Here is a 26,514-nt window from a genome sequence, read left to right on the forward strand (position 1 = left end):
CTCAGAGATTGTGCCCGAAAGAGAAGCGGCTAGAGCAGACCTTTTTAGATTTTGTAAATTTCATTTACTCTTACCTCCATCAATTAACAATTGTTTATAACTTACAAATTACAAACAATTAAAAAGAATTATCAATCGTTTTTTTTTTTGGATAACCCAATAACCCATTAACTGCACTGTGGGTTTATTCTTACTCGAATCCAACAATTTTAATTTTGGGCTATTTAGGGATTGTTATTATTTCTTGAACTGCTGTCATCACTTCTCAAAATGCATTGCAGTCAAATCCTACATAGCAAAAAAAAGAGCTTTAATGCAACAGAAGCCTGAAACCAACCGAAGTTGGATTGTCAGAAACTAATGAGTTAATCATATCTTAAATACCTTCACTAGGACTGAATAATTTAATATTTAAGTATGTCCACCAGGAAAGAAAAAGCATAATGAGGTAGTTCACAACCTTCAGTCAACTCCTCTCTAATTTTTCAAATATAAACAAACAAAAAGGAATTATAAGCTAGTAACAGTTAAAACAAACAAAAAAAAAAAAACAATCCAACTCACCTGAAGAAAGAGTAGAAACGGAGTGGGATTTAACTCAAGGAAAAGGGTTTATGTGCAACTGGAACAACATTTCAGAGGTAGGGTTAAATAGAAGACTATTTTGTAAAACTCATTTGTTCCCTTGATTAACATTTCAAAATACAGAGACGGCCTCCCGCTTTCTTAAAACTCTTGTACGTTTTTTCTTTCTTTCTTGTACGTCTTTAAAGTATGCGTTAATGGAAACATTACTTTTGAATTATATGAAACTCAAACGATGGATCAGAAAGGAAATTAAGTCACAAGTGACATGTGGAGGTCCTTATCTGGTAGGCTTTAAGAAGAGAAGAGAAGAATCAATAAATATAACTCTGCTATAATCAACTAACAATAAAAACAATTCCAAGCTAAGTGTATGGAATTAAACAGAGGATACTACCGGCTTTTTGCTTGGTTTTCACTTCCGTTTCTCTAGAAAGATCCAAAGATTCTTCTCAGGAGCTTTATATTTTCAATTCTCATGAGATAAGATAACAACATTGACACAACCTTCAACTTCTTAGTATTTTTTTCTTATCAATTCCACTGGTTTCATCTTCTAGTGAGATTGCGATTTTCCATTGACTTACCGCTATGAACTCAGAAGGGAGCCTCCAGTGACGACTCATCCCAAACCTCAGCACTTCCATTGGATGCATCTTCAACGTCTTCTTCCATAGAAAGCCTAATATATTCTCTATGTGCAAAACGGTCCCACTCAGTCAATGTAGGGTTCTCACGCTCCTGTTTCCGTTTTGACAACTCGAAATGTTATAAGAGGCATGTGCTTTCTAGAAAACAGTAAGGTTGAATATCAAATATGAAGTACCTGACGTATGAGGAACGGATCCCGTGTTTCAAATGCCATAAATTTGTTGAGATTAAAAAGGATGTTGAAGACATTTCCAGAGAGCTTTGAGCCCTTCAGGTCATGCAGCGTTATATGGCTTTCGTTCTGTGGAAGGAAACAAGAAACAATCAAACACATAACAAAATTGCAGAAGTTACAGAGAAAAACTGGGCACAATGAGTTATCATGTTGAACCTCTGGTCCGATCATATCAATCATCTGACATAAAATATCCTCAAAAAGAACAGCTTCTTGCGCCATGCACTCCATTCGATGCAACTGCTCTTCATAAAAGAATTGCATCTCATTTCGCGTAATAATCTCATTTGCATCCAAGTCTATGCACTTAAACCTAGTCCAAAATATACTTAAGTCAGACAAAAGCACTCAAAACGCTATCTGTCTGCAACTTTGGATCCTTATAACACGGCTTACCAAAATTCTAGGCTAGGCTCTGACGATTTATCTTCTTCTGCAAGTATGAAATACACAAAGTCCTCATACCCCATCTTCCCTTCAACTTTGCTAGTGAACTTCCTAGCAACCTGAGAACCAATGCTTTACTTTTATGATGATAGTCATCTTAAGAGCAATAAAAACTTTGAACAGAGGACAGAATTCTCAAACGGATGTAATATAACTACAATCTTCAAGTAGTAGGCATTAAAAATCATTCTAAAAGATCGAGATTTTTTAGACAGAACCTGGGAGAATATTCTGTCGACAATCCGGTAAGTAAGTGCGTGGTTTCCATATCTCATAAGATTTTCTTTGTCAATCAGGAAATCGTGATCTGTATCCAGCTCCCAGAACTTGCAGTATATGACATAGAAATGCTCATATGAGAAGTATCTAGATGCCAAAGTAAATAGAAAAATGTTGACGTCAAACAAAGAGAAACAAAATCATATATACAACCAATAGGATGAACTCTGTTTGTTAGTAGTACCTCAACACTTTGTTGATATCTTCTTCTTCGTCAGCATGTCGCATTGCATCAATTAAGTTTCCCCGTCTAAGCTCCCTAAATGTAAGTCGACCATTCCCAGATCTATTTATGTAGTAAAATATTCGGTAGGTGACGGTTTCAGCTGACTCATCAAAATAAAAGTTGTATCAGACAAAATGGCATCCTAAAAATGTAAGTCGACATAGCAAACAATAAATATGTTTAATTAATTTCCTTGCCTAAATGACACTTGATTCATAATGCTATTTCAGTAACAAAAAAATTCAAAACTTGGCAAATTGATCCAAATTTTGTCTTATATAAATCCAAAACTTGGAAAATTGATTCATGAGAAATAGAACACAAGGAAATCTAAGCTGATAAAATATCTTAAATCCAAACAGATAACTGCAACGTAATCATCTCGATGCATCAATTATCAAAGTTAGATAAGACATCATAACCATCTGACAAAGTTAGATAAGACATCATACCACAAAGCGCAGAGTTATTATTCGTTCTTCTCAATTATGATGGTAGCTAACCAAACCCCCCGCTAAGTTACTAAACATTATATTACTCAAGCAATATAAAGAGGGAGAAGGTGAGATAAAATAGGATACTGGCTAAACACTATATGAAGGTAAGACCTCACCATATCTTTCCTGGAATTCAGGTGTGGTTTGCAAGAACTCTAGCCCAGGATGTGTCGCCAACAGTTCTTTAAGTAGTGGTTTGAAATCATCCTGCCAGGTAAAAAATGTTGCGAATTAATAGTGCAAACACACGAGCAAGTAGATTAGGAAATTAACTCAGCTCTCATGACTTAATATGCAAACAAAAAGAAAATTACCTTGACAATGTAGCTCTGATCTTTCTGCTTTAATATCTTGAAGATTTGGGTCGTTGTATCCATTATCAACATGTTCCCGTTTACCCAATAATCAATAAATGCTTCTCTGCATAATCAAACACTCAAAAATGTTATACCGGTTTTTACAATACAGTGATCGCCACACACGTGATACAGTGAGAATAAAATGAGCAGGAAGCTTGAAGTACGTTGCAAACTATGCACACATGAGAATCCACAAGACAAAAAAGCATGACATCACACACCTAGTAACAAAACCTGAATTATTGACATCGATCTTTCTGAAAAGTGAAGTGGAGAAGAATGATGGGAGCTTGCAGATTTCTCTGGTGACTAATTTGAATTCTGTGTATTGGAAAGGGTAAAAGTTAGTGAGAAATTTCAGATAAATGTCACTATAAATATTGGAAAAACTATGACTTCTTACCTTGTATCTGTAGTCCATCCATGTGACCATAGAAAAAGTGATTGATTCTGAACATGCATTGCTCTCTCATCTCGCTTGGTGGTGGGCGGCCATTTTTGAAATAAAACTACAGTCATTTCAAGTTTAAAGTAAGTGTTCTTACTCCATTAGTATAGAAAGGAGGAAAAAAGAATGCACTTATCAAAACTTGCAGAAGAACCAAAGTTAAAAACCTGAGGCATTGGCTCTCTAACAGGCTCACTGACGACTTTCAGCGAAGAACCTAAGTTAGAAGGGCCTCTTTGTTTCGTTGTACGCGGTGAACCACAACTCCTTGGCGAAAGCGGAGGAGCACTTCCCGCAGGAAACATAGATGGTATAGAATTACTCGTGGCAGAATTTGAACCAGATGAACTTCCAGTTGCATTTATAGGAGCTCCACCTATAGCATCCTTGAGCAATGACGCAATCTATATATATATATATATATATATATATATATAAACCGATTAGGCAACGAGAAGAAAAAAAAAACAAAGCTTTAGACTTCAGATTCCAGTGAATAGAGTAATTTAGAAACCAAATCACAGTAATCATTGTAAAACTCACACAATCAAACAAGAACATACTGCATAACTAACAACAACAACAAAAATCAAACTTTACACCAATCTTTAACATCACAGAGTAACCTAAGCATCATTGTAAAACTCACATAACTCATAACTAACACTATCAAAGATTCGAAATTTACAGGAATCTTCAACAGCACAGAGTAATTAGGCAACCTAAGCATCATTGCAACTCTCACTACTGAATAACTAACACTGTCAAGCAGAACATAAGGACATCATTGAAACTCTCACTGCTGCATAATTAACACTATCAAAAGATTTGAACTTTACACCAAGCTTGAGCAATTCTAAAGCCAAATAAAGCAGAAACAGAGCTCAGATACCTGTCGCTGAGCTTCAGGAAGAGAAAGCCACTGGTCAAAGAGCTTCTGAGTGAATCCAGGTTTCGAAGTTAGTACAAACGAAGACATCTCTTGAAGCTGCAATAAATCTGCATCCAAACAAGCCATGTCTCCGCGAACAATCGCATCCACCATACTCATCTTGTTTCAGATGATCTAATCGCATCAACAACACCAGACGAGATAACAGTTAAGATGATAGGGATCTATGCGTTAACAAAGTTGAGATCTTTATTAACACATCGAACGAATCATCACCTTCTCTTCTCTTTTCTTTTTTATCCTTTTTCTTGTTCGATCTGAAATACCGGAAAATAAATAAAATAATATTTTTTGACAAAAGAATAAGTAAGCAAGTGTTAAAGAATAATTTAGTATTAAAATGTAATACAAGTAGAGAGAAAAATACCAAAAAATATTACCATCTATTATTAATTTAGAAGTTTAGAGATTATTGAACTTGTATTTTAAGGGGTTTGGTGCCATTTGAATATTTTAGGTTTTTGGAAGATTTGATTGAACTTTTAAATGATTTTTTGTTATTTGTTAGAGTTTTTATATTCGTTTTTCCTTTTTGGAATTTCTAAAAATACTTTGTGATTTGGTGAGATTTTATTATTAGATTTTGGGATATTTTAGGATAATTTAGATTTTGGTGAGATTTCTAAAACTTTTTTTTATTATTATTTTTGTTTTTATAAAAAACAAATTAAACAAAACAAAATCAAAATTTTTTTTATATATAATAAAACTGAAATCAAACATAAAAGGTAGGAGCTTTTCGCTTTGATACCAAATGATACAAGACTCGGTGGTGAGACTCGTATGGGGATAGATATGGCGGCTTCACAAGTTGGCGGTTTCTTCTCTCTTATGAAGAAATAATGGTCGAAGATGGAGATCTGACACGATGGCGGTCGCTTATCTCGTGTGGGACCAAATGAGGGGAGTGATGGCAAAATGAAGTGCACCACAGAGTTGTGATAAGACTCTGATACAACACAAGCTCTATGCCTTGATGACTCACTCAAAAAGACATAAGAACAAACGTTTACTAAGTAAAGGAATTCACCTAACTTAGATAAACAAAACAAAGCCTAAGCTTCATAGTGAGAAAACTCTCTCTTTTATTTTTCCAAAAATCTTTTATATCTTTACAATGAAGCAAATAAGTCTTTTGATAGCTCTTATATGGTATATAATCTACAAAAATTACAAATATGTCTAAATTAATTACAAATCAATCACCATAATGGAGAAATCATAATCAATGGTGATGATGAGGAATAAATGGTGGATCTAGGATTTCGAGCAAGATATCTGCGTTAGCAATCAATATTTCATTGTTTGGCTCGTCAGAGAGTAGTTCAGGAAGTCCATCAGGAAATCCGTCTTGAAGTAGTTCAGATACTCGTTCAACATAAGTGATGACCGCATCAATAAAGAAAAAAAAAGCACAAAAAGAAAAAGAAGATGACAAAACAGAGAGTTTTGTCTATTGGAAGAAAATGAAGTCTATAAGAACCTAACAAGCAAATGTTAGAGAAAAACGAAGGTGGAATACTAAAAGAGATTAAGAAAGAGAAAGAGATGGAATACTAAATGAAGGTGTCTAATCCACACTATCTTGAACCACCTCCAAAGTATGAAAACCCAAATGAAGAGAGTTAGCATAGGCCGCTAATCCATCCGCAAGACGATTAGCTTCTCTATACACATGCGAAATACGGACACTCCAGTCCCTTGATATGAAGTTGTGGCACAGACGTACCATGAACGACAGTGGATGCGTAGCACTAATCTCTGTATGAAGAAAACCAACTACCAATTCAGAATCAATCTCCAACTCCAATCGAGACACTCGCTTACCCCAAACAATATGAAGACCATAGTATACACCCCACAATTCTGCTAAAACAGCTGAGCATATCCCTATGTTCACCGCAAAACCACATATCCAACTCCTTGTATCATCCCTTAATACCCCGGCAGCTGTAGCCAAACCCGTGGTACCCTGAGAAGCACCGTTTGTATTCAATTTGAACCATCCCTCCTGCGGAGATTTCCAAGCTATCATCCTCTCCACCCGTAACGGCTTATGTGCAGAACCTGTATTCGCCAAGGAAGCCACCAACACCTCCTTTGCCAAGTCTTTTAAAAACTGTACGCGATCACGACATTTACCATTCACACCGAAAACATTCCCGCACCTCCATTTCCATCCCAACCATACTAACATAGCAAACAAAGTGGACCAATCCTCATTCAAATTCTCATACAACCATTCGAACAGTGACATTTCAAAGAACTGATCACGTCTCCGATCCGGTACTAATCTCCTCCATACCCCCCGACATTGCTGGCCAGTCCCGTAATATGTGAATAATATCTTCGTCCCCGCCCTTACAAACCTGGCAAACAGAAGAGTCCGAGAGGTGTCGTCGAAATCGTTCTGCATTTGTCATGATAGCTTGATGTCCCACAACCCACAAGAAAATTCTGACTCTTTCCAGAGCCACCACACATCACACACAGGACCAAAAAGCAGCCATATTTGGTACTAGTGTGTTACTCCGCGTGATCAGCTCATATGCTGACGTGACGGTGAACGATCCATTATAACTCTCTCCCCAAGACAAACGGTCCGTGGCTCCAATAACCTTGTCTACAACAATAGCTCCCAGTCGTAACCTGGTATCCTCAGCAACATGAGACAACAACGGACCTAAGATTTCACCCAACACCATCCCACCAAAAGTCCTAAACTGGTGCATTCAAACACTCCTCCGGTAATACCCCAGTCATACCTTCACAGAGTGGCTTGTTTGTGAGCCACATATCCTGCCAAAAACGAATAGTGCCACCATTCCCAAGCACGCAACAATGTCCTAGACTAATCACCTCCCGAATAATCAGAGCAACATTACGCCACGTAGAAGACCAAAAAGACTTAGGTGAAAGCCACAAAGTATTCAGCATACAGCCCACCTTATACTTGCTTCGTAACACATGCGCCCACAAGCTATCCAAATCCTGAAGGAGTCTCCAACCTAGCTTCGCCAACAACGCGCTGTTCATCTCTACAGCCTGTCGTAACCCAAGACCTCTGTGCGTCTTTGGTAAACAGACCCTCTTCCAAGCAACCAGATGTTTGTTTCTTCTTTTCTACTGTGCTACCCCAAAGGAACAATTGCGACACTCTATCCAACTCCTTCAACAAGCTTTTTAGCATAGAAATGACACTCATGGTGTGAACCGGTATAGACATCAGCACAGCTTTAGTTAGTGAAAGGCGACCCGCTAAACTAAAACATTTGCATTTCCACCCCGCTTATTTTGATGAGACTCGTGCTAACACTTCCACAAACATCTCCTTATTCAATCTCTTCTGCCGAATGGGCATTCCCAGGTATGTACCTAAATCCTTAATGGCCGTTATACCACTCTCATCACTAATAAGCTTCCCCAAATCCCTGGACACATTATACCAAAGCTATGGGGCAAGGCTTGGAGTTATATGAGACCCACTACAGAGATCAACGGAAGTTTAATCCCCAGTCACCGGAAAATGGATAGGAGATGGTGGAGAGCACAAGCAGTGAGATACTTGATGAGATTCCAAACAGAATACACTTGTGGTCTAATGAACGTTGCTCGACACTCTGCGTTTGGAAAAGAAGCTGCCGAGATTGTACTCTCTGCTGGAGATTGGAGAAAGAAGAAGAAGAAGCAAAGGACAGAGATTGAGAAACAGGTGTGGTCGGATCACAAGCCGTGGATTCCAAGGCCAATGCTGAGTGTTCATGTGCGGATGGGAGACAAAGCATGCGAGATGAGAGTTGCAGCTTTAGAAGAGTACATGCGTTTAGCTGATCAGATCAGAGATCGGTTTCCGGAGCTCAACAAGATCTGGCTCTCTACAGAGATGAAGGAAGTTGTGGACCGAACTAAAGATTATACTCACTGGAGATTTTATTACACGCAAGTTGCGAGACAAGTCGGTAATAAATCAATGGCTGAGTATGAAGCGAGCCTTGGGAGAGAGATGAGCTCGAACTATCCTCTGGTTAACTTCTTAATGGCGTCCGAAGCTGATTTCTTCGTTGGGGCATTGGGTTCCACTTGGTGTTTCCTCATCGACGGTATGAGGAATACTGGTGGAAAGGTCATGTCTGGTTATCTCAGTGTTAATAAAGATAGGTTCTGGTAACTTTACGGTTCCGCTATGTACAAAACTCTCTTATCCTTATTTCTTCATCTGTTGTACAAAGAGTTCTCAGTATAATAAAGGAAGGTTTAGTAATAGTACACAAACAGTTCACAGAAACCGCAAACCAACTAAACTGATTCTATAAACCAATAACACCCCCTAAGAGAAGCTGAACAGAGCAAAATGGATGTTTCTTAGAGCAAACACGTTCCTTAAGAAGTCCACATATAATAAGACATTACTACATTCTCAGTAGCAATGACACCACCACCCTTTTCCAGATTCAGGTAAAAGATTCTTGAGAATGACATCATAATTGTGGGGTTACCACTTAATATAAAACAAGCAAACCTGAGATTAAACCTATAATGGTATATAAAGATTCCTACCAACCAAAAAAATATTAAATGAAGGAACTACAGCATTGATTTTCACAATTTTCAGCACAACGGGAGATAATGAAGTAACACAACTACAAAGTACATACAAAAACCCAGTGATGGAACAAAGTGAGAGCAATACAGGTGAAGAAGGCATAAAGCGATGAGCTAGCGGACAATTCTTGATAAATATAACTCTACTATAATCAGCTAACAAATGAAGAGAAGTTGAAAGAAAAATAAAACAAATCCAAGGTAAAGTGTATGGTATTCAAAGAGGATATCCAAATGCTTATTTGGGTCTCAGAGGATTCTTTTGGGCGGGCTCATTTGTTTAGAGGGGAATCACCTCTAACAATTAATCGGGTCATCACATATCGAGATCTATTGTTATTGGGTCATGTGACTCATATCATATCCACTTAGACACTAAAAATTAGTATTACTTTTGGTTTAGGCCAATGTTTTTAAACTCGATCCGAACCAAAATACCGTCGGCTTCGCGTCACCGGATCATTGGTTCAACCAGAGCCGACCACGTATCAAAGAATAACTACTTCTTTATAAGATAAAATATTAATTTATCATTGCATATATAAACAAAACATTCCTAATTAAAATAAAATGAAAACTGAATCGAACAAAATTAATTTTATATTAATAAGAGGTTTTTTGACAAACAAAAAATTTCTAATTAACAAATCCCATTTGTAATAAAACAAATATTATTCTCCACCAAACAACATAGAATATTTTCTAATATAATTTGACAAACAATGAAGAAAACAAAAGGTTTAAAAATTATGAAGTTCCTAGCAGAGTGTATGTAGAAATTAATACCCCCATTATGTTTAATAAATATCAATATCCCCTTACAGCATATATCAAGCCCACATGTAATGCTATAAATTGCTGATTCGGTTTGATCCACTCCACCGGTTGAACCATAGTATACGAGTTTTAGCCGGTTTTTGTCGAGTGTTTAGTAGTTACCCAGACCAGAAGATCTACTGGTTCACAGTTAGACTGCTTCGGCCGGCCGGTCCGAGTCTAAAAACAATTATTTTGGCAGATTTGTTTTTTTGTTACATTTAAAAATTTCTCCTTTTTCAGACAACACAATAGAGAAATCCACATTTTTCTCTGCATTGACGATTCCCTAAACGATATACAGCACAAGATACTTTCTCTTTGAAGCCATTGATACTCATCTCTGGTTTTTAAATAATATCCTTCATTAACTTGATGGAAAGGTTGCTCATTGTTTCTCTCTGAAAAAATTAGAATTTAAACTAAATCAACACCTAATGGAATACCAGTTATACAACTTCTAACTGTTACACTTTGTTTGTAACCAAATTAATGCTCGGACTAAAAACACAAATTTGCCTACGATTCACTACGAACCAATCACAACAATCCATTAAAATGTTTTAATCAACCTATATCATGGCTATCAAACTGACGTTCAAACACCAATAACAAATCTAATTGAAGTCTCCAAATTTCAAATACAACACCAAAATTTACTAAAGACTTGGTGGATTAAGATGTTAAAAGTAGAAGAAGAGAAGGGAGTGTACATGGAGATTAAAGCTTCACTTTCAAAGGTAAAACGACGACGACAAGACAAGGTAAGGGAACAGGGGAGAATGACGTCGGAAAGTGAACGTCAGGTTGTAGATCTCTCCTCTGATTGGTCGATTTTGTTATTATGTTATTCATCAATTCAATCAAAATTGGTTTGCTGAAATGGTTTGGATTCCACAAATAATAAGACTTTACTACAATCTCACTAGTAATAACTCATTACTACAATCTCACTAGCAATGACACAACCAACCTTTTCTAGATTTAGGAAAAAAGACATTGCGGTTCCTTTCTTTGAGAATGACATCAAAATTGTGGGGTACTTAATATTCCCTCCATTAGGATGTTTAAAGTAAAAATATGTAGATTAAGGAGGGGGTATTGAACTTGATATTTTAGGAGATTTGATGGGATTTTAACATTTTAGGATTTTGAGAGATTTCAGTGTAGTTTTAGGAGATTTTGGTTATTTGGTAGAGATATTATATAATTTAATTAGAAAATGATTTGGGATTAGTGAGATTTGGTTATTGAATTTTAGGTGATTTTAGGATATTTAGAAAAGGAAAAAGAAGAGCAACTTGGACTTCAACATCCTCACTTGTTCTAGTGTTATGTATAAGTGAGATCTCTAGTTCACACTGTAGTTTCAAATCATTTACTTAAAAAAATATAATAGACACAATTTACACAGACTGACACTCTATATCAATTTAAGCTCTTCCAGTCATTCAAAGTGGAGGAGACACTGATCCGGTTTCCCTTCTGCAACCGCCTTGTCCGAGCGTGAATAAAACCAACCATTTCTCCATTTAAACTCTTTAACAGCAGTTGGCCTCTTACGAAACCCACTTTGCTCGCTATTGGAGCTGATGGCGGACTTGATAACAATGAGCCTGCGTACGAGGAGTCTTATAACATAGTCATACTTCCCGATTTTGTTTCACTTCCATTTCCTTCTGTTGAATTACCAGAGAAGGTGAGGATTGCAGTTGATACTATAGTGAGTGCCGTAGGTGCTGAGTGGAAAGAGCAAGTTGCAGCTTTGACAGCTGAGAAAAAGCAAGTAGTGAACATGCATTGACACTGCAGCAGATCAAAAGTGGCATTGGCGGAGCATCTGGCCCCTTTTGGAATTGACTTCTCATCGATGCAAAAGACTGAAATGAAGTCGACGGTCATTATTTGTTTATTCGATGGAACAAACACTTGCAGATCTTGATTCGATGAAGTCGTCATCATTATCTGTTTATCCATCCACAAAAAAAGTCATTTAAAATTAACCATGCCAAATCAAGAACAGCACACAAATACATAACAGATCGTAGGACATTAATAGTAATGTCAATAAATCTTTGTCACAACTTAAGCATTAGAAAAAAACAAAAACCAACAATATAACAACACATCAATAATTAAATAAGAAAAGAACAGAGATAAACCCTAGCTTAAGTAGATGACTAATGATTAGGTTGATGGACTTGTTGTCACTGACCTCAAGATGACGGTAGATGCTGAAATCTGTAATTCTGATTGAACGGTGGTTACTCCCACAAGTCCACAACCACCAGAGGTGGCGTGTCGGAGTCGACATTCACAGATGGATCAGCGAGATCAACTTGATTGCGCAAAAATGTCTTGAGCTGCAATGATCAACTTGATTGGCTAGGAGAAAGAGAAAGAGAATAGGAGAAGAGAACCCAAGGAGATGGGTTCTTCCAGAAAAAAAAAAAAAAAACACTTTTTATTACAATCCTTCAAAGTTTCACCTATAAAATGTGATTTTGTAAGTCATATGTTTGTACTAAAAATGTTAAAACAATCTTCTAGAAGGGATTTATAAATTATTGATTGAATAACCAAAGATTGTGAATGATTTTATATAAATTTCAAATTCAATTGGAGGATAGGGGCTCCTTCTCTCGGTACCAAATTGATGGTTCATGGAAAGGTACGGACCCTCTTCAGGGGCTGGGTTGGTGGTGTTGTAATGCTGAAGATTCGATGATCCTTCTGGGAGCACGAAGTTTTCGACGAGAACCTTCCCCTCTACACGCGGAATTGCAAGCTCTAATCTGGGCTATGGAGTCTTTGCTAGCAGCTAGAGTTGGTTGTCAAGCTTTCGAGACAGACTGTGCAGAGTTAGTTACGATGGTGCAGATGCCGGACGATTGACCTGCTTTCTCAAACCTGTTGTAGGACTTCGTTTCGCTCCGATCTGCTTTCTCTTCGTTCACCCTGACCAGGATCCCTCGTGATTCCAACGGTAGGGCCAATTGCCTTGCTCGGTCGTCACGATCCTTAGCCTCAGAGACTTCATTTGTAAACTCTTATCCTCATGTTTGGGCAACCAATCTTGGAGTTCTTTTCTAGTTTTAATTTAATGTTTGGTTGAAAAAAAAATTCAAATTTAATAACAATTGATTTCAGAGGATTTTTAAAAATCACTAATTCAATAACAATGGATTTTAAGAATACCCTAAAATCTTCTAAAATATCAAATTTAATACATCCATCCCTTAAAAACGTCTACTTTAGAAAAAATTCAACTAATCATAAACAATACTACATAATCTAAAATATTAAACTAATCTAAAAATTGCATAAAAAATTAAAAACATACAATAATATTATGAAACAAAATAACTTCTCTAAAACATCATATATTATGAAATAGAGAGGAGTATAAAACAAACAAACCGGAGTTGATATCTTGTGTTTTTATGTAATTTTAGAGCTTAATTCTTCATTGTTTTGTGCATATTCATGAGCATTTAGGTTGTTTAGGTTGCATTTTGCATCAAGTTTGTTATCTCAGATGTTGAAGTAGAGATGTACAAGAAAAGTGTTCTTTGGAGCCAAATAAGTCAATAATTAGCAGTATAATGGAAGACACACATTTGGATGCACACAAGATGATTGATGATTCGGAACCAGTCTGCAGTCCCTCAAAGATCGACTCGTATGAAGACTTTGCCTTGGGATTTAGCTCCAGAGTTCTTCATCTAAGTTATTGGAAATTGCGTAAGCTTTGCAATGGAGGTGATTTCAGGCCAATCGGATGTGCGTGTAAAGAGTTATACCTGTTTTAGTGGACGTATATACAGCCAGAGTGACGGCAGGAGCCACACGCGGCCAAGACCATCAGCCAAGCCATGGCCGTGGGAGACCATCGACCACCTCCATCGGCCAAAAGCCAACCGATTGAACTCACTTGGATCACGAACAGGAGACACCAGCGGCCAAGAGCAGCGGTCAAGTGATGGTCGATTGAAGCCATCGGTCAAGGTCATCGACCAAGAGTCGGCCGATTGAACTCTCCACGCCACGGACAGGAGCTACCAGTGGCCACCACCATCGGCCAAAGTGTGCCCGACTGTCCCAATCGGCCATCTCAATTGGCCAAGGCTTGCCCGGTTCACTTTAGTCCACACTTGTTTTAGTTTTAATCCGGGTTTGACCCAGTTTGTTTTGGGTTGACCCGGGTCCTTCTATGTTTTCCTATTAATACCCTAACCCTAATAAGGGGAGACTTATCTTTGTTTTATCTCTTGTTAAACAGCCACTTAGGGTTCTTAAGCTCATCTACTATTGGTTTGTTGAATGATTGAGTACTTCTAAGTTTTTAATAGCAATTTCTCTTTCAAATCTCTTAAGCTATAATCTCTTATTATGATTTCACAAAGATCAAACCATTTCCTTTGTGTGATCATGATGATGAGTGAGTAGATCCTTAGAACTTTGGGCTAAGTAGATTAGGGAGATAGATGATTGATCTTTGATGTCTAGGGCTTTATTTATGTGTTTCCTATCTAGTTTGGTGATTATAATGCTAGATCAGCCTTGATCATGTTGATTCTAGACTTTAGGAATTTCATGCCCAGAAAGTGTTTGATGAAATTCTTGAACCAAACTATTCAAGAGCTTTGCATTTCTAGCCAATGGAAATTGATAATTAGGGTGCTTAGTGGTATTGAGACTTGTTCTTAATGCATGCTTGCCTCTAATGGTATTTAATGATTCCTCAAAAAAAACAAGACACTTGAAAAAAAACGTGAATGAAGGAATTATCACAATTTTCAGCAGCTCGAGATAATGAAGTAACACAACTACAAAGTACATACAAAAACCCAGTGATGGAACAAAGTGAGAGCAATACAGGTGAAGAAGGCATAAAGCGATGAGCTAGCGGACAATTCTTGATAAATATAACTCTACTATAATCAGCTAACAAATGAAGAGAAGTTGAAAGAAAAATAAAACAAATCCAAGGTAAGTGTATGGTATTCAAAGAGGATACTTTGCTTGGTTTTCACTTCCCTTTCTCCAGAGAGCTCCAAAGATTATTCTCAGGGACTGCATGATTAGGGACTCCAAAGATTCTTCTCAGGGACTGCATAATTAACTAATATCATGAGATAACAACATTGACACAACCTTCAACTTCTTAGTTTTTTTTTTCTTATCAATTCCACTGGTTTCATCTTCTAAGTGAGATTGCGATTTTCCATTGACTTACCGCTATGAACTCAGAAGGGAGCCTCCAGTGACGACTCATCCCAAACCTCAGCACTTCCATTGGATGCATCTTCAACGTCTTCTTCCATAGAAAGCCTAATATATTCTCTATGTGCAAAACGGTCCCACTCAGTCAATGTAGGGTTCTCACGCTCCTGTTTCCGTTTTGACAACTCGAAATGTTATAAGAGGCATGTGCTTTCTAGAAAACAGTAAGGTTGAATATCAAATATGAAGTACCTGACGTATGAGGAACGGATCCCGTGTTTCAAATGCCATAAATTTGTTGAGATTAAAAAGGATGTTGAAGACATTTCCAGAGAGCTTTGAGCCCTTCAGGTCATGCAGCGTTATATGGCTTTCGTTCTGTGGAAGGAAACAAGAAACAATCAAACACATAACAAAATTGCAGAAGTTACAGAGAAAAACTGGGCACAATGAGTTATCATGTTGAACCTCTGGTCCGATCATATCAATCATCTGACATAAAATATCCTCAAAAAGAACAGCTTCTTGCGCCATGCACTCCATTCGATGCAACTGCTCTTCATAAAAGAATTGCATCTCATTTCGCGTAATAATCTCATTTGCATCCAAGTCTATGCACTTAAACCTAGTCCAAAATATACTTAAGTCAGACAAAAGCACTCAAAACGCTATCTGTCTGCAACTTTGGATCCTTATAACACGGCTTACCAAAATTCTAGGCTAGGCTCTGACGATTTATCTTCTTCTGCAAGTATGAAATACACAAAGTCCTCATACCCCATCTTCCCTTCAACTTTGCTAGTGAACTTCCTAGCAACCTGAGAACCAATGCTTTACTTTTATGATGATAGTCATCTTAAGAGCAATAAAAACTTTGAACAGAGGACAGAATTCTCAAACGGATGTAATATAACTACAATCTTCAAGTAGTAGGCATTAAAAATCATTCTAAAAGATCGAGATTTTTTAGACAGAACCTGGGAGAATATTCTGTCGACAATCCGGTAAGTAAGTGCGTGGTTTCCATATCTCATAAGATTTTCTTTGTCAATCAGGAAATCGTGATCTGTATCCAGCTCCCAGAACTTGCAGTATATGACATAGAAATGCTCATATGAGAAGTATCTAGATGCCAAAGTAAATAGAAAAATGTTGACGTCAAACAAAGAGAAACAAAATCATATATACAACCAATAGGATGAACTCTGTTTGTTAGTAGTACCTCAACACTTTGTTGATATCTTCTTCTTCGTCAGCATGTCGCATTGCATCAATTAAGTTTCCCCGTCTAAGCTCCCTAAATGTAAGTCGACCATTCCCAGATCTATTTATGTAGTAAAATATTCGGTAGGTGACGGTTTCAGCTGACTCATCAAAATAAAAGTTGTATCAGACAAAATGGCATCCTAAAAATGTAAGTCGACATAGCAAACAATAAATATGTTTAATTAATTTCCTTGCCTAAATGACACTTGATTCATAATGCTATTTCAGTAACAAAAAAATTCAAAACTTGGCAAATTGATCCAAATTTTGTCTTATATAAATCCAAAACTTGGAAAATTGATTCATGAGAAATAGAACACAAGGAAATCTAAGCTGATAAAATATCTTAAATCCAAACAGATAACTGCAACGTAATCATCTCGATGCATCAATTATCAAAGTTAGATAAGACATCATAACCATCTGACAAAGTTAGATAAGACATCATACCACAAAGCGCAGAGTTATTATTCGTTCTTCTCAATTATGATGGTAGCTAACCAAACCCCCCGCTAAGTTACTAAACATTATATTACTCAAGCAATATAAAGAGGGAGAAGGTGAGATAAAATAGGATACTGGCTAAACACTATATGAAGGTAAGACCTCACCATATCTTTCCTGGAATTCAGGTGTGGTTTGCAAGAACTCTAGCCCAGGATGTGTCGCCAACAGTTCTTTAAGTAGTGGTTTGAAATCATCCTGCCAGGTAAAAAATGTTGCGAATTAATAGTGCAAACACACGAGCAAGTAGATTAGGAAATTAACTCAGCTCTCATGACTTAATATGCAAACAAAAAGAAAATTACCTTGACAATGTAGCTCTGATCTTTCTGCTTTAATATCTTGAAGATTTGGGTCGTTGTATCCATTATCAACATGTTCCCGTTTACCCAATAATCAATAAATGCTTCTCTGCATAATCAAACACTCAAAAATGTTATACCGGTTTTTACAATACAGTGATCGCCACACACGTGATACAGTGAGAATAAAATGAGCAGGAAGCTTGAAGTACGTTGCAAACTATGCACACATGAGAATCCACAAGACAAAAAAGCATGACATCACACACCTAGTAACAAAACCTGAATTATTGACATCGATCTTTCTGAAAAGTGAAGTGGAGAAGAATGATGGGAGCTTGCAGATTTCTCTGGTGACTAATTTGAATTCTGTGTATTGGAAAGGGTAAAAGTTAGTGAGAAATTTCAGATAAATGTCACTATAAATATTGGAAAAACTATGACTTCTTACCTTGTATCTGTAGTCCATCCATGTGACCATAGAAAAAGTGATTGATTCTGAACATGCATTGCTCTCTCATCTCGCTTGGTGGTGGGCGGCCATTTTTGAAATAAAACTACAGTCATTTCAAGTTTAAAGTAAGTGTTCTTACTCCATTAGTATAGAAAGGAGGAAAAAAGAATGCACTTATCAAAACTTGCAGAAGAACCAAAGTTAAAAACCTGAGGCATTGGCTCTCTAACAGGCTCACTGACGACTTTCAGCGAAGAACCTAAGTTAGAAGGGCCTCTTTGTTTCGTTGTACGCGGTGAACCACAACTCCTTGGCGAAAGCGGAGGAGCACTTCCCGCAGGAAAACATAGATGGTATAGAATTACTCGTGGCAGAATTTGAACCAGATGAACTTCCAGTTGCATTTATAGGAGCTCCACCTATAGCATCCTTGAGCAATGACGCAATCTATATATATATATATATATATATATATATAAACCGATTAGGCAACGAGAAGAAAAAAAAAACAAAGCTTTAGACTTCAGATTCCAGTGAATAGAGTAATTTAGAAACCAAATCACAGTAATCATTGTAAAACTCACACAATCAAACAAGAACATACTGCATAACTAACAACAACAACAAAAATCAAACTTTACACCAATCTTTAACATCACAGAGTAACCTAAGCATCATTGTAAAACTCACATAACTCATAACTAACACTATCAAAGATTCGAAATTTACAGGAATCTTCAACAGCACAGAGTAATTAGGCAACCTAAGCATCATTGCAACTCTCACTACTGAATAACTAACACTGTCAAGCAGAACATAAGGACATCATTGAAACTCTCACTGCTGCATAATTAACACTATCAAAAGATTTGAACTTTACACCAAGCTTGAGCAATTCTAATGCCAAATAAAGCAGAAACAGAGCTCAGATACCTGTCGCTGAGCTTCAGGAAGAGAAAGCCACTGGTCAAAGAGCTTCTGAGTGAATCCAGGTTTCGAAGTTAGTACAAACGAAGACATCTCTTGAAGCTGCAATAAATCTGCATCCAAACAAGCCATGTCTCCGCGAACAATCGCATCCACCATACTCATCTTGTTTCAGATGATCTAATCGCATCAACAACACCAGACGAGATAACAGTTAAGATGATAGGGATCTATGCGTTAACAAAGTTGAGATCTTTATTAACACATCGAACGAATCATCACCTTCTCTTCTCTTTTCTTTTTTATCCTTTTTCTTGTTCGATCTGAAATACCGGAAAATAAATAAAATAATATTTTTTTGACAAAAGAATAAGTAAGCAAGTGTTAAAGAATAATTTAGTATTAAAATGTAATACAAGTAGAGAGAAAAATACCAAAAAATATTACCATCTATTATTAATTTAGAAGTTTAGAGATTATTGAACTTGTATTTTAAGGGGTTTGGTGCCATTGAATATTTTTAGGTTTTTGGAAGATTTGATTGAACTTTTAAATGATTTTTTGTTATTTGTTAGAGTTTTTTATTCGTTTTTTCCTTTTTTTGGAATTTCTAAAAATACTTTGTGATTTGGTGAGATTTTATTATTAGATTTTGGGATATTTTAGGATAATTTATATATATATAAAAAATTGATTTGGTGAGATTTCTAAAACTTTTTTTTATTATTATTTTGTTTTTATAAAAAACAAATTAAACAAAACAAAAATCAAAAATTTTTTTTATATATAATAAAACTGAAATCAAACATAAAAGGTAGGAGCTTTTCGCTTTGATACCAAATGATACAAGACTCGGTGGTGAGACTCGTATGGGGATAGATATGGCGGCTTCACAAGTTGGCGGTTTCTTCTCTCTTATGAAGAAATAATGGGTCGAAGATGGAGATCTGACACGATGGCGGTCGCTTATCTCGTGTGGGACCAAATGAGGGGAGTGATGGCAAAATGAAGTGCACCACAGAGTTGTGATAAGACTCTGATACAACACAAGCTCTATGCCTTGATGACTCACTCAAAAAGACATAAGAACAAACGTTTACTAAGTAAAGGAATTCACCTAACTTAGATAAACAAAACAAAGCCTAAGCTTCATAGTGAGAAAACTCTCTCTTTTATTTTTCCAAAAATCTTTTATATCTTTACAATGTAAGCAAATAAGTCTTTTGATAGCTCTTATATGGTATATAATCTACAAAAATTACAAATATGTCTAAATTAATTACAAATCAATCACCATAATGGAGAAATCATAATCAATGGTGATGATGAGGAATAAATGGTGTGATCTAGGATTTCGAGGCAAGATATCTGCGTTAGCAATCAATATTTCATTGTTTGGCTCGTCAGAGAGTAGTTCAGGAAGTCCATCAGGAAAATCCGTCTTGAAGTAGTTCAGATACTCGTTCAACATAAGTGATGACCGCATCAATAAAGAAAAAAAAAGCACAAAAAGAAAAAGAAGATGACAAAACAGAGAGTTTTGTCTATTGGAAGAAAATGAAGTCTATAAGAACCTAACAAGCAAATGTTAGAGAAAAACGAAGGTGGAATACTAAAAGAGATTAAGAAAGAGAAAGAGATGGAATACTAAATGAAGGTGTCTAATCCACACTATCTTGAACCACCTCCAAAGTATGAAAACCCAAATGAAGAGAGTTAGCATAGGCCGCTAATCCATCCGCAAGACGATTAGCTTCTCTATACACATGCGAAATACGGACACTCCAGTCCCTTGATATGAAGTTGTGGCACAGACGTACATGAACGACAGTGGATGCGTAGCACTAATCTCTGTATGAAGAAAACCACTACCAATTCAGAATCAATCTCCAACTCCAATCGAGACACTCGCTTACCCCAAACAATATGAAGACCATAGTATACACCCCACAATCTGCTAAAACAGCTGAGCATATCCCTATGTTCACCGCAAACCACATATCCAACTCCTTGTATCATCCCTTAATACCCCGGCAGCTGTAGCCAAACCCGTGGTACCCTGAGAAGCACCGTTTGTATTCAATTTGAACCATCCCCTCCTGCGGAGATTTCCAAGCTATCATCCTCTCACCCGTAACGGCTTATGTGCAGAACCTGTATTCACCAAGGAAGCCACCAACACCTCCTTTGCCAAGTCTTTTAAAACTGTACGCGATCACGACATTTACCATTCACACCGAAAACATTCCCGCACCTCCATTTCCATCCCAACCATACTAACATAGCAAACAAAGTGGACCAATCCTCATTCAAATTCTCATACAACCATTCGAACAGTGACATTTCAAAGAACTGATCACGTCTCCGATCCGGTACTAATCTCCTCCATACCCCCGACATTGCTGGCCAGTCCCGTAATATGTGAATAATATCTTCGTCCCCGCCCTTACAAACCTGGCAAAACAGAATAGTCCGAGAGGGTGTCGTCGAAATCGTTTCTGCATTTGTCATGATAGCTTGATGTCCCACAACCCAACAAGAAAATTCTGACTCTTTCCAGAGCCACCACACATCACACACAGGACCAAAAAGCAGCCATATTTGGTACTAGTGTGTTACTCCGCGTGATCAGCTCATATGCTGACGTGACGGTGAACGATCCATTATAACTCTCTCCCCAAGACAAACGGTCCCGTGGCTCCAATAACCTTGTCTACAACAATAGCTCCCAGTCGTAACCTGGTATCCTCAGCAACATGAGACAACAACGGACCTAAGATTTCACCCAACACCATCCCACCAAAAGTCCTAAACTGGTACATTCAAACACTCCTCCGGTAATACCCCAGTCATACCTTCACAGGAGTGGCTTGTTTGTGAGCCACATATCCTGCCAAAAACGAATAGTGCCACCATTCCCACGCACGCAACAATGGTCCTAGACTAATCACCTCCCGAATAATCAGAGCAACATTACGCCACGTAGAAGACCAAAAAGACTTAGGTGAAAGCCACAAAGTATTCAGCATACAGCCCACCTTACTTTGCTTCGTAACACATGCGCCCACAAGCTATCCAAATCCTGAAGGAGTCTCCAACCTAGCTTCGCCAACAACGCGCTGTTCATCTCTACAGCCTGTCGTAACCCAAGACCTCTGTGCGTCTTTGGTAAACAGACCCTCTTCCAAGCAACCAGATGTTTGTTTCTTCTTTTCTACTGTGGCTACCCCAAAGGAACAATTGCGACACTCTATCCAACTCCTTCAACAAGCTTTTTAGCATAGAAATGACACTCATGGTGTGAACCGGTATAGACATCAGCACAGCTTTAGTTAGTGAAAGGCGGACCCGCTAAACTAAAACATTTGCATTCCCACCCCGCTTATTTTGATGAGACTCGTGCTAACACTTCCACAAACATCTCCTTATTCAATCTCTTCTGCCGAATGGGCATTCCCAGGTATGTACCTAAATCCTTAATGGCCGTTATAACCACTTCTCATCACTAATAAGCTTCCCCAAATCCCTTGACACATTATGTGAAAAAATATTTTTGACTTCTCCAAACTCACTTTCTGCCCCAAAGCAACACAAAAGCGTTCTAACACTCGTCTGGTAATCCGAATTTGAGCCATAGAGGCTTCAGCAAACAATATTAGATCGCTGCAAAGCAAATCTTTGAAAGCATCGGACCTCCCTACGAAAGACGAATAGGTTTCCATTCTTTCCTACCAACAACACATTCTATCAAATGGCATAGACGCTCAAGGCAGAGAACAAACAAGTACGGAGATAGTGGATCTCCTTGACGTAATCCCCGCAACAGTTTAAAAGCCTCCGTTTTTTTCACCATTCTTAGAATGTTCATACAGCGAACCCGTAACACCCTGCATGATCCAGTGAACCCACTTATCCGGTACCCAGCTGCTACTAAGGTGTCTTGTAAAAAATCCCATATAATGTGGTCATACGCTTTTCCAAATCAAGCTTTAGCAGCATCCATCATTTTCTCCCTTTCTTCCTCTTCATCGAATGGACAGCCTCTTGTACAATGACTATGTTATTTGTACTCAAACGTCCGGGAATGACACTAGACTGAGCCGGTCCCTATCAAATTCATTATTAATTGTTTGAGACGCAGCACCATCACCTTTGTCACTATTTTGAACAACACATTACAGAGGCTAATGGGTCTGGAATTGTGTTATTTTTTCAGGCTTCTCCACCTTCGCCAGTAACACCACCAACGCATCATTCAGACCTGACTCTAGCTCCCCTGTCTCAAAGAACCGAGCAAAAAAGATACCACAGACTCACCCATGATATCCCAACACCGATGATAAAAAACTGTTTGATATCCGTCAGGACCAGGAGTCTTAAATTGTCCCATACTCCTTACTGCAAGCTCTACCTCATCTGCACTGAAAGGCTTACTCAAACCAACTGTTCATCTCGAGATAGACTCTGGAAACCTCCCTAGGCAAACTCTCTACCACCGCATCAATATCATCCATTGAGTAAAGACACTTATAATAAGTAAGAGCCAACTGCTCCAACTCTTGTGGATTTGTTCGCCATTTGCCAGAAGAACATCTTTCAATGCCTCAATCCGGTTCCGACGTTGCCTAATAACCGTCGAGGTATTGAAAGTAACTAGTGTTCCGATCCCCATGTACAATCCAACGCTCACGTGATTTTTGAAACCACAAAGTTTCTTCCTGCTCCAAAACTTTATCCAGTTCTTGAAGCAAAGCTTCTTCCTTCTGCAACAGAGCATCCGTATGGAAGATTTCGCCCAGCAGACCCTCTTTTTTCCTATGAACATCCCCAAATACCTCCTTATTCCACTCCTTCAACGTCACTCGTAGAGAATCAAGGGCTTCCGTAGTTGTCATATCCCGACGCCACGACGAAGATACAACTCTTTAAAACTCGAATGACTCAACAATACTGCCTCGAATCTAAAAGGTCTACTTCTATGAACCATACTCACTGCTTAAGGCCCAAATCCTTTGTAAGTGTTTTCAACGATTTAAATTAATAAAAAGAGATTTTTATTAAAAGCCTTGTGTTCCACCCAATATTAGTCTTGTCCGGACTAAACAACTCGCGGACATGGTATGGGTTGAAAAGCCTTAGGCCGTGTTCGAGAGGAACGATACCCACGGATGGACTGACTAAGGTATTGGATTTGTTCTAATAACCTCGGTTAGATCGTCTACAGGCATCACAAGTAACGCGTCTGATTGGTTCTAGTCCTAGAATGGTTCGGGGGTGTTACAAGAGTGGTATCAGACTCAATTGTGCATACAAGGGAGCATGATCCGAAGCTAAAAAGGAAGATTAGCCACTGACACCTCCGACCACTTTAATCACGTCTCTGCATAGCACAACACCTTGTTTAATCTCTTATCCACAAAGCCCATGTCAATCAAGGATTATGCATTTATCCAATCCCCGAACGACAATGAATCCGACGACAGCCTCCCATTTCCCCCAACCCTCACATCAACCCAAACAATGGTATTAAAGTCCTTGCCAATCATCAACGGACCATCCACCATTTGAATGACATTAATGAAGTTATGCACACAATCCACTCCATCTACTGACTGTCGGCACCGTGTATACGACGATAAAATGTAATGAATCCAACCCATTCTCCACTTTCGCATATATATACGGTCCGCAGACTCAATAATGGAAACCGTACCTATCCCCGATCTCCACAAAAGCCATACACCACCCCTTTTGACCATCTGCATCCACACGAAAGGATTTGTCAAATCCTAACCCTGACATATTCGACCAGCACGATCACCACCAGCATGTGTTTCGAACAATGCCAAGACATCGGTATGATGCTTCTTCAACAAGTATCTAATTGACCGGCGGAAAGTTGGGTTTTTTTTGCCCCTTGCCAATTCCACAATAAGAAATTCATCATAAACACACCTAAGCAGCATAAAAACTACCTGGGACAATATTATTGTCGCAGTGAGATCGTCTCTCTCTCAGACAATCCACCCCGACCCCTACATTACCGACATTGGCTCTTCACCACCAGGACCCCAACCTCACCATTCCTGGCGACCCTTCTTCGACACCCTCCGTCTCGACAACCAGCATCTATCCCCAATCCCAGTCGGTAAACACACCACCAGTCTCCCAACGCTCTCTGTTTCAACTCGTAATCTCTTACCACTCGTAAGAAGATAATTCTCCTCTCTAATGGGTCCAAACACCAGATCCTCTAACAGGCCGATTCTGTTTCGGCTGTCTTTTAAACCAATGTTGCTCGCCCCCTTTAGTCATTTGGGCCTTCCTATCTTTAGGCCCATTCTGCATTTGACCTTTATCTTTTGCCAAGCCCGACTTTTGGTACAACAACCTTTTCTTGCACTCCACTCTTTACACCACAAATATGAGGAGATTTATACTCATTCTCCTTGTTTGAACCAAAACGAATATTTGATACCCTTGAATCAGGAATCGTATCTTCCACAACTAAGCCACCAAAATCTCTTAGCCAGATTTATATTCACATCCGTCTGTTGTGAGGTCCTCCCGGAGATTTCTTTCCAAAACTGCTCCTGGACCGCCTGTCGTAAACACAGCCTTCTTCTGCGACGGCCCAACCTTCCTCCTTCCACGTCTAACCTCTATAAACCCATCATCATTTTGGCACAGGTTCTGACACCGCCACAACTACCGTCGGTGCAACCGTCGCAACAGGTTGTTCCTGAATCCGCAGAGGACAAGCATGAATCATATGGCTATAGAGACCACAACCTGAACAGATATTAGACAAACCCTCATAAGACACGAATAATGCTCTCCATTCACCATTATTGTGCCTTTCAGCGGATTCCTCAGATCAACTTCACACATATTCTTGCAAACCGACCCCTTTCAAACTGCAACGTAGTAAGGTCCACTCGTATGGGATTCCCCAGGCCCCAAGCAATACTCATCAAAATCGACCGATGGTAGAAACTGATTGGTATGTTGGACAGATGAAGCCACACTGCGTTGTGACAATCTCATCCTTCAAGGGGTCAAAATCCGGCGACCATGCTTGTACCATCAAGTAGCTCCAAACGCCCGCCATGGTCCACCAGTTAAGGCGGCCAAGTATTCTTCCTCTAGTTCATACGTACCATAAAGAATTGTCTTGGTAGATCATCACATACATTGGCCCTTTAGGTTTCCACATTTATCGAAGTCTCCTACTCAGGACCGCGATACCAATGTGCTTTCCTAGAACCTTGACAATCATACACTATTTCCAAAGGCCATGCATGACATCCAACACCTCCTGTCCTATTGTGAAGACTGGTTCTCCATTTTCCCCATTCGGGAACTCCAAGCTGACTCGCGCCGTGATAAACTCATCATCCAACACTGCCTCCAGTACTAACATCCCACCCGCGGTGCTCCCTACAATCTCTGTGACCATGTCCCCACCGCATCTGGAGGGTCACCCGGTGGCCTGCCTAATCCGCACGCCTATATCCATCATGGTCGCATCTTGCTCACCCGAGACCTGCTGCTCCAAATCGCCAACCCTAGCCTCGTTGATAGTTTCTCCATTGCTTTATAATTTGAAGAGATTCCTTCTTCACCTCTTTTGTACACATATTTTTTTCTTTTATTTTTTTCTATTTTATTATATTCTCTCTTCAATCTAAAAATCAAAGTACAAGTCACTGTAAATTTATTTTCTAAAATTTTTTCA

The 26,514-nt window shown here is 38.5% G+C and overlaps 3 protein-coding genes, 1 long non-coding RNA gene and 1 pseudogene across 4 annotated transcripts; 1 reads left to right on the top strand and 4 right to left on the bottom strand.

Moving 5' to 3' along the window:
- Positions 1–897: 897 nt before the first annotated feature.
- LOC147929689 (serine/threonine protein phosphatase 2A regulatory subunit B''beta-like) lies at positions 898–4,987 on the bottom strand. Its single transcript, XM_087480902.1, has 12 exons — positions 4,620–4,987; positions 3,895–4,131; positions 3,683–3,788; positions 3,501–3,600; positions 3,235–3,340; positions 3,037–3,127; positions 2,382–2,523; positions 2,137–2,284; positions 1,868–1,977; positions 1,628–1,784; positions 1,412–1,537; positions 898–1,326 (listed from the first exon to the last, which is right to left on the bottom strand). The coding sequence occupies exons 1-12, from the start codon at positions 4,776–4,778 to the stop codon at positions 1,183–1,185; spliced, it is 1,626 nt and encodes a 541-aa protein (XP_087337028.1). The 5' UTR covers positions 4,779–4,987; the 3' UTR covers positions 898–1,182.
- Positions 4,988–6,249: 1,262 nt separating this feature from the next.
- Positions 6,250–26,514, bottom strand: part of LOC147929690 (uncharacterized) — a 26,415-nt pseudogene continuing 6,150 nt past the window's right edge.
- LOC147929691 (uncharacterized) lies at positions 8,141–8,942 on the top strand. Its single transcript, XM_087481797.1, has one exon. The coding sequence runs from the start codon at positions 8,155–8,157 to the stop codon at positions 8,845–8,847; it is 693 nt and encodes a 230-aa protein (XP_087337923.1). The 5' UTR covers positions 8,141–8,154; the 3' UTR covers positions 8,848–8,942.
- On the bottom strand, positions 11,373–12,584 carry LOC147929692 (uncharacterized). The gene is made up of 2 exons (XR_015577356.1): positions 12,313–12,584; positions 11,373–12,062 (listed from the first exon to the last, which is right to left on the bottom strand). It is a non-coding gene; the product is annotated as an uncharacterized LOC147929692 (long non-coding RNA).
- Positions 14,877–19,123, bottom strand: LOC147929693 (serine/threonine protein phosphatase 2A regulatory subunit B''beta-like). The gene is made up of 13 exons (XM_087481796.1): positions 18,783–19,123; positions 18,059–18,296; positions 17,847–17,952; positions 17,665–17,764; positions 17,399–17,504; positions 17,201–17,291; positions 16,546–16,687; positions 16,301–16,448; positions 16,032–16,141; positions 15,792–15,948; positions 15,576–15,701; positions 15,337–15,490; positions 14,877–15,210 (listed from the first exon to the last, which is right to left on the bottom strand). The coding sequence occupies exons 2-12, from the start codon at positions 18,251–18,253 to the stop codon at positions 15,347–15,349; spliced, it is 1,425 nt and encodes a 474-aa protein (XP_087337922.1). The 5' UTR covers positions 18,254–18,296; positions 18,783–19,123; the 3' UTR covers positions 14,877–15,210; positions 15,337–15,346.

Source organism: Camelina sativa, chromosome 13, assembly GCF_030686135.1.
Source record: "Camelina sativa cultivar CO46 ecotype springtype chromosome 13, ASM3068613v1".
In the NCBI taxonomy this organism is placed as follows: domain Eukaryota; kingdom Viridiplantae; phylum Streptophyta; class Magnoliopsida; order Brassicales; family Brassicaceae; genus Camelina; species Camelina sativa.